This window comes from Polypterus senegalus, chromosome 1 (assembly GCF_016835505.1).
Source record: "Polypterus senegalus isolate Bchr_013 chromosome 1, ASM1683550v1, whole genome shotgun sequence".
NCBI classification, from domain to species: Eukaryota; Metazoa; Chordata; class Cladistia; order Polypteriformes; family Polypteridae; genus Polypterus; species Polypterus senegalus.
The window spans coordinates 147219332-147233429 of record NC_053154.1 but is presented as its reverse complement, the minus strand read 5'-3'; the positions used below and the strand labels follow the sequence as shown (position 1 = coordinate 147233429).

General features: G+C 37.9%; 1 protein-coding gene across 1 annotated transcript in view; it reads left to right on the top strand.

Moving 5' to 3' along the window:
- The window catches only part of LOC120533294 (monocarboxylate transporter 14-like), a 75077-nt gene extending 61326 nt beyond the window's left edge, over window positions 1-13751 (top strand). The window contains exon 5 of the mRNA XM_039760126.1: window positions 12762-13751. Within this exon, the coding sequence (XP_039616060.1) occupies window positions 12762-12910 (149 nt within the window). The 3' untranslated portion in view covers window positions 12911-13751. The remainder of the gene's footprint in view (window positions 1-12761) is intronic.
- Window positions 13752-14098: the final 347 nt, after the last annotated feature.

Sequence of the window (14098 nt, the reverse complement as noted above, 5' to 3'; positions counted from 1 at the left end):
CCAAAGACATGCAGGTTAAGTGAACTGGCAATGCAAAATTGGCCCTAGTGTGTGTTTGGTATGTGGGTGTATGTGTGTGTGGTCACCCTGCGATGGACTGACGCCCTATGCAGGGTTTATTCCAGACTTGTGTTTTATGCTAGCTGGAATAGACTTCAGCCAAAAGCAACTCTGGTCTGGAATAAGCAGGTTAGAATGACATGACAACAACATAGATGTGCTGTTTTGCAATAGGTGTGCAATCTCAAAGTGCTCGCTATTTTTTAAAATATATATAATATGTTTCACTTTAGAAAGTAATTGTATCAGGACAATTACTACTGTATATACCACATTTGTGAAGAAATAAGTTTTGACTTGAAAATTCTGAATTTATAATTTAAATTGTTTCTTGCACTGGTTCCCTAGTCTATATGAGAATTAAACTACAGTACCAAGTTTCTGCTTGGTACAGTAGGTAGTAATTATGGGTATTTTTCTATAATTACGGGCTGGGTTTTCTCTCTCTGTCTACTCAAGTTGGTACAAGTTAATTCTTTCTATATTTTTTATAATATGTGCATTCACAAAACAGACATAAAATAGGAAGTTATGTGATGTCATTCCCCTTTGGCTTTTAACTGTTTCGAACTTTCAAAAAAAAATTCTGTAGTTATTTTATCCTTTTCCACTCCATGTTCCAAATAAAGTTACTGTTACTCCTGTTTTGTCAAAAGAGAGAGAGAAAGGGGTTAGGAGCACGCGCTGATACAGTGCATTGCAGCACCCACCACATGACAAACCAACTCAGGACCCCAGGTTAGGACCCGAGTGCAGCCATGCAACAGGTGACACTCCAGTGCCACACTAGTTCAAATGGAATTAAACCAGTGTGAGGTTATTTATGGTGGCTGGAGTGTCAACAAAGACGTGTTAATATGTATTGGAATGTACAAAACAAGACGATTCATAATAAATGGACAGTTGTTGAAATTAAGAACCAAGAAATTTTGTAGAAATTCTTCAAAATATTTAAGCATTGATGGACATAATGAGTCATGATCAGTAATATAAAGCAATATGCCATCTGCATAAGGAGAGACTTTTTATTCAAGTCCTTCTCTTATAATTCTGTAAATCTCTGGTTATTTATTTATGTTGGTAACAAGGGATTCAATAGCAATGGTAAATTAAATTGGTGACAGAGAAGATCTCTAGGATATAGCGGGTTGGATAATGGATGGATGGATGGATGGAGAAGATCCCTGTAAGGTTTTATATTCTAAAGCAAAATATCAATCATTATATTAGTTACACAAACGGAAGCTGTTGGTATGGAATGTAATAATTTAATCCATGCAGATATATTGTGAACAAATCTAAATCTGCATAATACTTTAAGTAACATTATTCACATCTATGAAAAGATTTTCCCTGAATCAAATATCTCAAGGTGCTCTTTTGCTGATGGGGCATATTTTGAACAAATATTTCTTATTTTATAGTGTTTATCAGCATTTTTGAAATCTATTTTGTTCATGAAAAATTACAGAAGAAATAACTTGCTCAACATTGTTTGTAAGAATTTTGGCATAGGAATACAAATTTTGACATAATACAACAGGAGAGGACAGAAGAAAGAAACTGTGCCATAGCTCACCAAAAGGCTGAAACTTTAGGATATTCCCATTATGGATTTTAGTCTTACTTTGAAAGATAACAACTTCTCAATTTTAAGATGCATTGAAAAAATATGATAAACAGAGATACAGTAATTCAATCTTAATTGAAAAAAAGTAAGAAAATGTTAACAAAGTAAACCATGGTATGTGTGTGTGTGTCCGTGTCCATGAACCTTTTATAATTAAAGGCATGAAAGCTAAGTTAATAGTTTTGCTTATGTAGAATGCATATTCTGAAAAGTTTTTATTTTTCTTAAGAAATCAAAACTGATGCATGGAGTAGTGTATTTCTTCACTAATTTCTAGGAACATAGCAAGCAATACATGGCCTAAAACAGAGTTTTGTTTTTTATGTATATATTGTGGGGTACAGCCCAGACACAGATAGGCAGACATGTTGGTTCACCACACACGTTTATTTACAATACAGTAATCCCTCCTCGATCGCGGGGGTTGCGTTCCAGAACCCCCCGCGATAGGTGAAAATCCGCGAAGTAGAAACCATATGTTTGTATGGTTATTTTTATATATTTTAAGCCCTTAGAAACTCTCCCACACTGTTTATAAATATTATCCGCACAGTTATACAGTAAACCCTTGTTTATCGCGGTTAATCCGCGCCAGGTAAATGAATTTCCACGAAGTAGGATTCGTTATTTATAAATCTTTATTTATAAATATTTTCGCAGTTAGATCATAGAAAACCTGTTTACGACTTTCTAAATACGTTTTTTAACATTATTAGAGCCCTCTAGACATGAAATAACACCCTTTAGTCAAAAGTTTAAACTGTGCTCCATGACAAGACAGAGATGACAGTTCTTTCTCACAATTAAAAGAATGCAAACATATCTTCTCTTCAAAGGAGTGCCTTCAGGAGCAGAGAATATCAGAGACAGAGGCAGAGAAAAGCAAACAATCAAAAATCAATACGGGCTGTTAGAGCTTTGAAATGTGCGAAGCACCGCACAGGCAGCATATCGTATATCATTGAGGAGTTTTATTTAATATGTAATACGTGCTTTGATTGGGTAGCTTCTCAGCCATCCACCAATAGCGTCCCTTGCATGAAATCAATTGGGCAAACAAACTGAGGAAGCGTGTACCATAGAGTAAAAGACACATTGTCCGCAGAAATCCGCGAACCAGTGAAAAATCCGTGATATATATTTAGATATGCTTACATTTAAAATCCGCGATGGAGTGAAGCCGCGAAAGTCGAAGCGCGATATAGCGAGGGATCACTGTACTATTATTTACACAATAAAGTGCACACTCCCAGTGCTTCAGTACAAATCACCCCTTTCAGTCCTGGACAACACAATGCCTTTACAGTCTTCAGACCGTCTCCACTCCTCTCCTCCGAGCTCCGTCCACTTCCACTCGACTCTTGCTACTGAGTGGAGGGAGGCGGTCCCTTTTATGCACTTCCTGGTGTGGCAGAAGTGCTAAGGTCCAGGGCTCCCAAGGCATTGCGGCGCCCCCTGGCGGTGACCATGGGCCCCTACAGGGTTGGGCTTCCAAGCCCTCTACCTGTGACCCCCAGTGCAACCAGGGCGGTCGCCCCCTCGTGGTCTGGAGGAGGCGCCCGCCACAATATATACAATGGGTCACTCTTTGTTATATTGCAGCCATTTGCTAAAATCATTTAAATTAATTTTTTTCCTCATTAATGTACACACAGCACCCCATATTGACAGACAAAAAAAAATTTTTTGAAATTGTTGCAGATTTATTAAAAAAGAAAAACTGAAATATCACATGGTCCTAAGTATTCAGACCCTTTGCTCAGTATTTAGTAGAAGCACCCTTTTGAGCTAATACAGCCATGAGTCTTCTTGGGAAAGATGCAACAAGGTTTTCACACCTGGATTTGGGGATCCTCTGCCATTCCTCCTTGCAGATCCTCTCCAGTTCTGTCAGGTTGAATGGTAAACGTTGGTGGACAGCCATTTTTAGGTCTCTCCAGAGATGTTCAGCTGGGTTTAAGTCAGGGCTCTGGCTGGGCCATTCAAGAACAGTCACAGAGTTGTTGTGAATCCACTCCTTCGTTATTTTAGCTGTGTGCTTAGGGTCATTGTCTTGTTGGAAGGTAAACCTTCGGCCCAGTCTGAGGTCCTTAGCACTCTGGAGAAGGTTTTTGTCCAGGATATCCCTGTACTTGGCCGCATTCATCTTTCCCTCGATTGCAACCAGTCGTCCTGTCCCTGCAGCTGAAAAACACCCCCACAGCATGATGCTGCCACCGCCATGCTTCACTGTGGGGACTGTATTGGACAAGTGATGAGCAGTGCCTGGTTGTCTCCACACATACCGCTTAGAATTAAGGCCAAAAAGTTCTATCTTGGTCTCATCAGACCAGAGAATCTTATTTCTCACCATCTCAGAGTCCTTCAGGTGTCTTTTAACAAACTCCAAGATAGAACACATGTTGTGTTTCTCATTTATTAAAAATCTCTAGTTAGAGCATTGCTTTCATTACATTCTGAAGAATAGGGCATCTTATCGTATTTGTTAAATATATTACTCTGCTCGGCTCAGTAACCTTGATTCTAATGCATTTTTACTTTCCGTGAGAACATTTTGAACTTCTTATTACATATATGATGAGAAACTGTTTTCAAAGCTAATTTTTTTTGAAAACCTGGCAATAATCAATCTTGGATATTCCTTGTTTATTTTGGATAATTAAACATTTAGATTTTTTTGTGAAACATAAGAGATTGTTTGTCCCTTCAGAAATGCTTTTCAGAGGATCACAGATATCTCCAGAAATACATTTGCTTTAGAAAAAATATTAATTTGTATGCAAGTGTATTTTTTTATAATAATGGGTTGAATCAACAGTCATGAGTTAAATTGGGAGTACTTGATAGTCTAAAGTTCCAAAGTTGAAGGGAAAAAGGAATATTGTCTTAAATAAGGATAGAGGAACCTCTATGGGTCCAACAGTTAATAATCCTTTAAGATCTGTAGAATTGTTGTAGCAGCATTAAATTGTATAGTTGTGCAATGATTCTAATGTTTTGGAAGGTACATATTGCATTATGTGAAATAATATTTTGTTTTTCTGCTATTTGTGTTATTTTTATTGTTAACCTGGTGACACCATTTTGTGGCCGTTTTGCTTAGTTGCAGCTACAGTATATTGTTTACTGTTCCTATGCTTGTTATTAGTCCTGATATGGAGATTACATGACAAATTATGTCATCATTTCCTGCTTTGAAAGGTGGCAGCATGTTATCAACAGCATTCAAGTTTTTGGATTTGTGAGAAGAATCCTTGTGACAAGCAAGATTTAAAAATTGCATTCAGAGAATTCGGATTCTTGCATGATGCTTTGACTTTTGGTATTCATTTTAGGCTTTGGTTATTTGGTATTTTATGATCTTAAGTCTTTTGAAGTTTGTGTGTTTTAAACAGTAAACTGATCCCATGTCCACTTTCATAATGGCATTGTCTGCCAGAAGCAGCTACAATATCATCACCTTCAAATACACAACTTGTTACTTTCTCCTAGACCTATGAAAAATTCCCTGTGTTGTTTAAACCATGTCATACCTTATTACTTTAAACTCTCTCTCTCCATGGTTGTCACACTAATTTTATTTAGCTGTTAATCTATACTAATAAAAGGCAAAGCCCTCACTCACTCACTCACTCACTCACTCACTCACTCACTGACTCATCACTAATTCTCCAACTTCCCGTGTAGGTAGAAGGCTGAAATTTGGCAGGCTTATTCCTTACAGCTTACTTACAAAAGTTGGGCAGGTTTCATTTCGAAATTCTACGCATAAGGGTCATAACTGGAAGCTATTTTTCCCCATATAATGTAATGGAGTCTTGAGTTGGAGATGGCCGCGGGGGGCGGAGTTTCGTGTGACATCATCACGCCTCCTATGTAAGTACGTAGAGCACAAGGAAGAACTCCAAACAGCGATCAGCACAAAACGCCATTTCACAATTGAGAAGGCAGAAAAACATTATGAAGCAAATGATGCATACAAGCATATTCATAAGTACAGCTACTGCGGAAACAAAGCACGGCGTGAACCGTAAGTTTATATTAAATTAAGTTCATAGGCTACCACTAGCGTTTGTAATTTAGTGCCTGCCCATATAAGGCCGTCCATCAGCGGCAATCCAATACAAACACTGCCGGTAAATATTCACGTGTGAAGGACTGTGCTTATGCAGAGGAAGATGAGATGGTCAGGGTGGTGTTTGGCACAAACTCATTGAAACTGCGAGAGAAAGTTTTAAGTGCGGGTCTTAGCTGACATTACGAGATGGCACCTGTACAGCTGGGAACCTTCGATGCAAGAACACCAAGCGGCTCACGTGAACTGGCGCAGTGCACAGACAAAAAGCAACAGTTCCAAAGAGTGCTGAACAAAACCGAATTACACAATTGAGAAGGCAGCAAAAAATATGAAGCGTCTTATACATACAATCATATTCATAAGTGCAGCTACTGCGGAAACAAAGCACACGGTGGAAAAAGTGAATGTCCTGCTAAAGGAAGACAGTGTAAAAAAACCCGTGCATGCAGTTTGTCACATCACAGATAAAAAGGAAGACGAGCTGTTTATTGATGCAGTAAGGAACTAATCGATGAATGAAACCTCTTATCTTTACAGCGATTGACAAACACGGAATGTAACTTGAACACATCCTACAAATACGAGCCTGATTGAAAGAAATAATGATAATCAAATCCTTGATGACAGCAACATTCAATAACACTCACAAAACAATTACTGTATATTGACAATCATGTTACGTTATTTTTAAAATGTTCCCTTTTCTTTTCATAACTTCTACTTCTCCACTGCGTACACGGGCTATATATATACATTTATATATATACCCGATCTACAATATATACTTTAGCATAGACAAGCGGTGGCAATTGTAGAGTCTTAAGCCTCTAACGCCGACATTCGAGGTTCGATTCCGAGAGGGATGTACTGACTATGTACGCTACCGATTCATTTTACCTTCGATCTCCTTGGTTTGGGACGTATGAAAAATATTAGGTTAACGCAGAATCATGTTACGTTATTTTTAAAATTTTCCCTTTCTTAGCACAAGCACAGCTGAGAAGCTTCGATGCATGTACTCCATAACGCGTTAAAAATAACGCATTTAATCACACTTTCAATTCCAAGCAAACGGGAACTTTTGTCAATGCATGATTTCCTGGTACATCCATTACACTGATGCACACATCACAGCTACAAAAATGTTAGAGTCGGAATAAAGCGCGTTCCTACGACTGATCATTTCGACTTCCCGAGAAAGCCTTAATAAAAGCATGGTTTTGTGCACACTGAAAAGCAAGCAAAATTAGATGCATTACAGAAAGCGGACTTTGTGGCTCTTACTGGGGATCATTGGACTTCCGTGACCGTTAGTAATTCTAAATACATCTAATTACAAAATGTTCAATGATCACACTGTTTTAGCCTAATGTACAAAATAATTTTGGCTAATGTTACTCAGAGTTTAAAGAGTAAGCTGGTCAAATTACCTTTTATGTTTCTGACTTATTTTTTTAAGAAGAAAAACTGCACTTTATGGTGAAATTTTGGTTATTATTATTTAAAGACAATACTATTCTGCAAATGTACTTAAAGTACTTAAACTACCACTTTATTTTTAAGTCTGCCCAATTTTAACCAGGGATGATATTTTTGTTTCTGTTTTGAATTCAAATGCAGTTTAAAGGCTTTTTTTCAGAAATTAAAACAGCTTCAGTTTACAATATTCATGTCCATGTCTATTATTTGATTCTGTAAGCCCACTAAAACCGTTTTAAATAAAAAAAAACATTTGCGATTTGGGGCAAATTTACGTGTCGATTACATACGATTAATCAAGATTAATTCTTACACAGCCTCTAATTAATTGGATTAATTTTTTAATCGAGTCCCACCTAATATATATATATATGTAGATATATATATGTAGATTTGTATATATATGTGTATATACAGTATATATGTAGATATGTATATGTTGTATATACAGTATGTATATATATGTGTGTGTATATATACAGTATGTGTATATATATGTATATGTATATATATGTATGTGTGTATATATGTATATATATATAACTGTGTATATATATATATATATATATATATATATATATATATATATATATATATATATGCCAGCAACACTCATATCAATGACAAAACAATTACATTAACAATCATCTTACGTTATTTTTAAAATGTTTGCTTTTCTTTTTCATAACTTCTTTAACACACTACTTCTCCGCTGCGAAGCGCGGGTATTCTGCTAGTCTATACTAATAAAAGGCAAAGCCCTCACTCACTCACTCACTGACTGACTCACTCACTCACTCACTCATCACTAATTCTCCAACTTCCCGTGTAGGTAGAAGGCTGAAATTTGGCAGGCTTATTCCTTACAGCTTACTTACAAAAGTTAAGCAGCTTTCATTTCGAAATTCTACACGTAACGGTCGATAATGGTCGACAAAGTCCACCATGTTGAACTTTCTTATTTCTTCACGAAATTTGGTAGGCGGCTTCCCTGCGCTAACCGAAACCGATGTACGTACTTATTTTGATGGTATGACGCCACTGTCGGCCGCCATATTGAACTTTCCAACGTCACTAATTTTCCAACTTCCCGTGTAGGTAGAAGGCTGACCCCATCTTCACGAAATTTGGTAGGTGGCTTCCCTGCACTAACTAAAATCGATGTACGTACTTATTTCGGTGGTATGATGCCACTGTCGGCCGCCATATTGAACTTTCCAACATCACTAATTCTCCAACTTCCCGTGTAGGTAGAAGGCTGAAATTTGGCAGGCTCATTCCTTACAGCTTGCTTACAAAAGTCAAGCAGGTTTCACTTAAAAATTCTACACGTAACGGTCATAACAGTTAACAACGTTCGCCATGTTGAACTTTCTTATTCATGGCCCTATCTTCACGAAATTTGGTAGGCAGCTTCCCTGCGCTAACCGAAACCAATATACGTACTCATTTCGGTGGTACCGCCATATTGAACTTTCCAACGTCACTAATTCTCCAACTTCCCGTGTAGGTAGAAGGCTGAAATTTGGTACTTATTTCGGTGGTATGATGCCACTGTCGGCCGCCATATTGAACTTTTCAATGGTTTTTGTTACTTATGGGCCCATCTTCAAGAAATTTGGTACGCGGGTTCCCAACACTAACTGAATCCTACTTACGTACATATATACGTCCATAGCCTGCAGCTCGGTCACCATGTGAGGTGGCATTGGGTCCCCCATCCCAACGCCTCCCAAGTTGTTGGCTGCCTGCTTATATAAGGCCATTCGTCACTCCAGTCTCTGCATTCCCTTTCTTGCTTCACCACGGGATTCATGTCTCCCTGCTGATAACTACAGCCTTTTTATTTTATCCATGGCTTCTCCGCTGTTTTATTGTTCATTTATTACGATTATAGTTATTGTGTAGGTATTTTAGACTTACTTTACATTGTTCAGGTACCCATTTCCTTTATCATTCCAACCGTACCCCCATTAACATGTCTATCGAGGTGATCACCATCGATCAAAGAACTGTCACTTACCGAGTGGTTTCCATGCCCGGAGATGGCACCTACCTTTTCCATTCTCTTTGTTACATATTGCACGGCCATATCAGGCTCGCTGTTGATATCCGGAGGAACATTGTGTCTTATGTATTGAATGACTGGGACAGGTTCAAGGTGTGGACTGATGACGGTACAGGAGATAATTATACTACACAGGAGCACTAGAAGAGTGAAATGCTTAAGCCCTTCACCTATGCATCTGCATGTGAGTTGATGGCTGCCGGTGAATTGTTTGGTTGTCGCTTTCAAGTGTACCGAAATGGCCAAATATTTTATACCTTTTGACAACCGCCAATGTCTCTTAAACATCTTAGATTGACAGGTGACGATTTCAGTAGTGGACACTTTGATGTTTCTGAATGTTTAAACTCTCAAAAGCTGGATGTAAAGTTATCGATGAAACCGGTTGTATACTTACAACGCTTGACAGATGCCGAATGTCTCTTCAACACAAGTCCTACAAATACTGTCGTAATTGAAACACACCATGAAACTCAAACCGATTATGACAGCAGCAATCCAAGCTGTGAAATTTGAAACAAGATTATTGTTCACATGGCCAACTGTAAGTTGCATGCTCAAGAGTAAGCTCAGCGCACAGCTTGTTTATGTTACAACCGGTGGGCCAAACTCACAATGTGGTATAAAAAGAGATCCTTAACAAATAATTATTGGTATATTTTCCCTCAGTTTAAAAAGGTTTAATTTTCTTCTTAATAAAAATTTTAAGGCAGTACTTCGTCGCTGCGAAACGCGGGTATTTTGCTAGTCTATACTAATAAAAGGCAAAGCCCTCACTGACTCACTCATCACTAATTCTCCAACTTCCCATGTAGGTAGAAGGCTGAAATTTGGCAGGCTCATTCCTTACAGGTTACGTACAAAAGTTAAGCAGGTTTTATTTCGAAATTCTATGCGTAACGGTCATAACCGATTCCTACTTACGTACATATATATGTCCATAGTCTGCAGCTCAGTTGCCGTGTGGGGCGGCGTTACGTCCTCCCACATCCCCACGCCTCCCACGTAATTGGCTGCCTGCCTATATAAGGCCGTCCGTCGCTCCAGTCTCTACATTCCCTTCCTTGCTTCGCCACGGGATTCACGTCTCCCTGCTGATAACTACAGTCTTTTCATTTAATCCATGGCTTCTCCGCTGTTTTATTGTTCATTTATTACGATTATAGTTATTGTGTAGGTATTTTAGATTTACTTTACTGTTCAGGTACCCTTTTCCTTTACTGTTCTAACTGTATCCCCATTAACATGTCTATCGAGGTGATCACCATCGATCAAAGAACTGTCACTTACCAAAACTCAAACCGATTATGACAGCAGCAATCCAAGCTGTGAGAAAACAGTAAAAAGGAGGAGTGTCAGACGTCGTAGTACAGTTTCTGATGCAGTTAGATGGAAACAACTTCATGACGCTGCCGCCAAATACTCGCAGAAAAATCCACAAGTTAATAGACACGCTGTCGCTAAATACTCGCAGGCAAATCCACAAGTTCATAGAGACGCTGTTGCTAAATACTCGCAAGCAGATCCACAAGTTCATAGAGACGCTGCCGCTAAATACTCGCAGGCAATTCCACAAGTTCTTAGACACGCTGCCGCTAAATATTTGCAGGCAAAGCCACAACTTAATAACGGGAATGCCTGTTAAACGTCTTAGATTCACGAGTATCGAATTGGGTAGTGAGCACTTCGATGAATGAAACCTGTTATCTTTACAACGGTTGACAAACACGGAATGTAACTTGAACACAACACGTCCTCCAAATATGAACCTGATTGAAAGAAATAATGATAATCAAATCCTTGATGACAGCAACACTCATAACAGTGACAAAACAATGGTACGTTATTTTTAAAATGTTTCCTTTTCTTTTTCATTACTTCTTTAACACACTACTTCTCCAATGCGAGCCATAGGTATTTTGCTAGTCATTTATATGTCTTCAGATTAGGGAGCTTAAAGCAGGGCAAAGATGAAGTCAACAGGTACATCAGCTAACTATGTTAGCAACTACATAGTACAAAAATTGTAGACAATTCAATAAGGTCACACTCTAATCCAGTTTATTCATAAAACAGGAGACAAACAAATAATCCTCGAAAAACAACAAAATACAATCTAAAAGTTTAACTTCAAATTTGCAACACAGTGTTAAGAGATGAAACAAAATGAAAAATATATTTTTGGCCTTCACTAAACTTTTGATGTCAGCTTCCAGTCAGCTTGTCCTCAACTGATCTGTTGACTGATGAGATAATTTCTAAGACAGTTCTAACACTGTGTTAGTAGTGAATCAGTTTATTTTATTGATAATCATCAACTCTTCCTCAATTGTAATATATATATATATATATATATATATATTGTGGAGCCGACCCGGACACAGACAGGCAGACATGTTGTTCTTCACCACCACACGTTTATTAATACAACTATTTACAATATATATGGTCACTAAGACCCACTGTCCATAAGTGCACAAACCCCAACACAGTCCTGGCCACTCAAATGCCTTTCTTTGGGCCGCCTCCACTCTCCTCTCTTGCCTCGTCCTCCTTCCACCCGACTCTAGCCTCGAATGAAGGGAGAAGGCCCCTTTTATACATGACCCGGATGAGCTCCAGGTGCTTCCGACACTCTCCCGTTGGCTGTTCTCCCGGCAGCTCTCCAGGTGTCGTCCAAAGTCTTCCCAAAGTCAAGGCATTGGGGCGCCTCCTGGCGGTGACCACGGGCCCTTACAGGGTAGGGCTTCCATGCCCTCAACCCGTGGCCCCCAGAACAACCACGAAGGCGGCCCCCACGTGATCCAGGGTGGGCTTTGACCCTCTTCCGTCCTTCATGGCGTCCCGCCAGGTCGTGCCCTGGCTTCCTGACAATATATATATATATATATATATATATATATATATATATATATATATATATATATATATATATATATATATAAATAACATTCTGTTAATTTAAATGTGGACACTCAACTTCTAGATATTTTTTTGAAATTGAGTCAAACATATGTGGGTCTTGGGGATTTTCATCTGTTAGGGGTGAAATTTTTTTTTTTAAATGTGTAAGTGGAGTAAAATGGGAATAATGAGGCTGGACAGTGGTAAGTTCTCCTACTTCATTGCTCCAGGAACTTAAATTTGGTTTATGTTCTGGCCACTGTCTGTGGAGTTTAGATATTCCCAAAGATATGCATTATTATCATCTGACAGTACTAAGCTGGCCTTGAATGAATGTGTGAGTACTGTATGTTTGCATTATTATGTCCTTGAACACTCTGGCATTACTTCTAGGGCTGGTTTCTGGGCAGATGATTGGATCATAAATGCCATGTTAGGAATCTGAAGCAACTTCTTATAAAAATGATATCAATTTAAAGCTATTTACTTAAAACAAAGTGTATTTTTAATTTGTACTGTTTTTTTGCTCTTCTGTTTTACAGGATGGATCTTTGATGTTTCGAATAAGTATGACTATTCTTTCTACCTCTGTGGTTTGCTTTACCTGGTTGGAATTGGATGCTTACTTATTAAACCTTGTCTCCAAAAGCAGAGTTCAGAAATGACAAACGAGCAGAATGTTAAAACCTAAGCAACTTGTTTATTCACCTGCTAATTTGTACTGAACATAAATAAAACAAATAACTTTATGCATGAAACACTTTTATCTTTTCAAGGGACTCAGTATGGCATGACACAGCACAATGACAATATCTTGTTTGCTATGAATCGATTGGTTTTTGAAATTTCAGCCAGTGTGTTCTTTTATGATACTTGTTTTATATTTTTGACAGTGGATCATTAATTTCTTCAAAAAAAGTAGCATAGTTTTTTTCATAGAAAATGTATTCAGTTTTAAGGGATAAGTAAATAAATGTTTTTCTCTATTTCAGCAAGTGCATTTACACCAAATTTTAAATAATGCAGTCTCTTTTTTATTCATATATTCTTACCCTTGACAATATAAACAGTTTAAAGGAATACTTTTAATTAACAGAGCAATAAGACTGGGTATATATGTAACCACAGAGCCCGGGAAAAATGTAATGGCGCTGGTTTCTAAAAAGGGTTACAATGCATGGCGTGTACCTGACATGAGGGTTTTGTTGATCTTATGCACATACATTTGCATTACATTAGTTATATTTATTTATTTCACTTTTTTGTTTTACTTTCTATTTTTGTTTAATATTCTAGAATATTACAAGACAGAAGGTGGCATACATTTGTATACTGCTTTAGTATAGTAAAGTGTCCTAAATTTAAATACTAATAAAAAAAAAAACAGTATAAAGCTGGGGTGCCCACACTTTTTCGGCAACGCGATCTACCTGCACTACCTTTGTGATTTACCGGTCGATTACGATCGACTCATTGGGCACCTCTGGTATAAAGGATACCTACAGCATTAAGAATATTTTATGGATGTGATTCATTCAAGTCCTCCAATATTAATGTGCCACCAAAAATGCATACACATACAAATGTAAATGCAAAATGTGATACAGATGTGAAAATGAGAGAAAAGAATGTCAATATTAGGAAGCCACTCTTACCAAATACTTTACAATTGCAAAAACAAAGTATGAAATACTCCTGACATATATATTCTTGTATCTGCATTCATTTCTGAAGCAGAAGTTACCACTGTCTTTGAGGGGTCTCTATCAATGTGGACAATGTCAAGGAATCCTAACTGCTTTTACATCTTACAATTTTTAGAATTTTCAGCCTATTTGTCTGTGAATTAAGATGCCTTGAATTGCTTGGTTTTATTGAG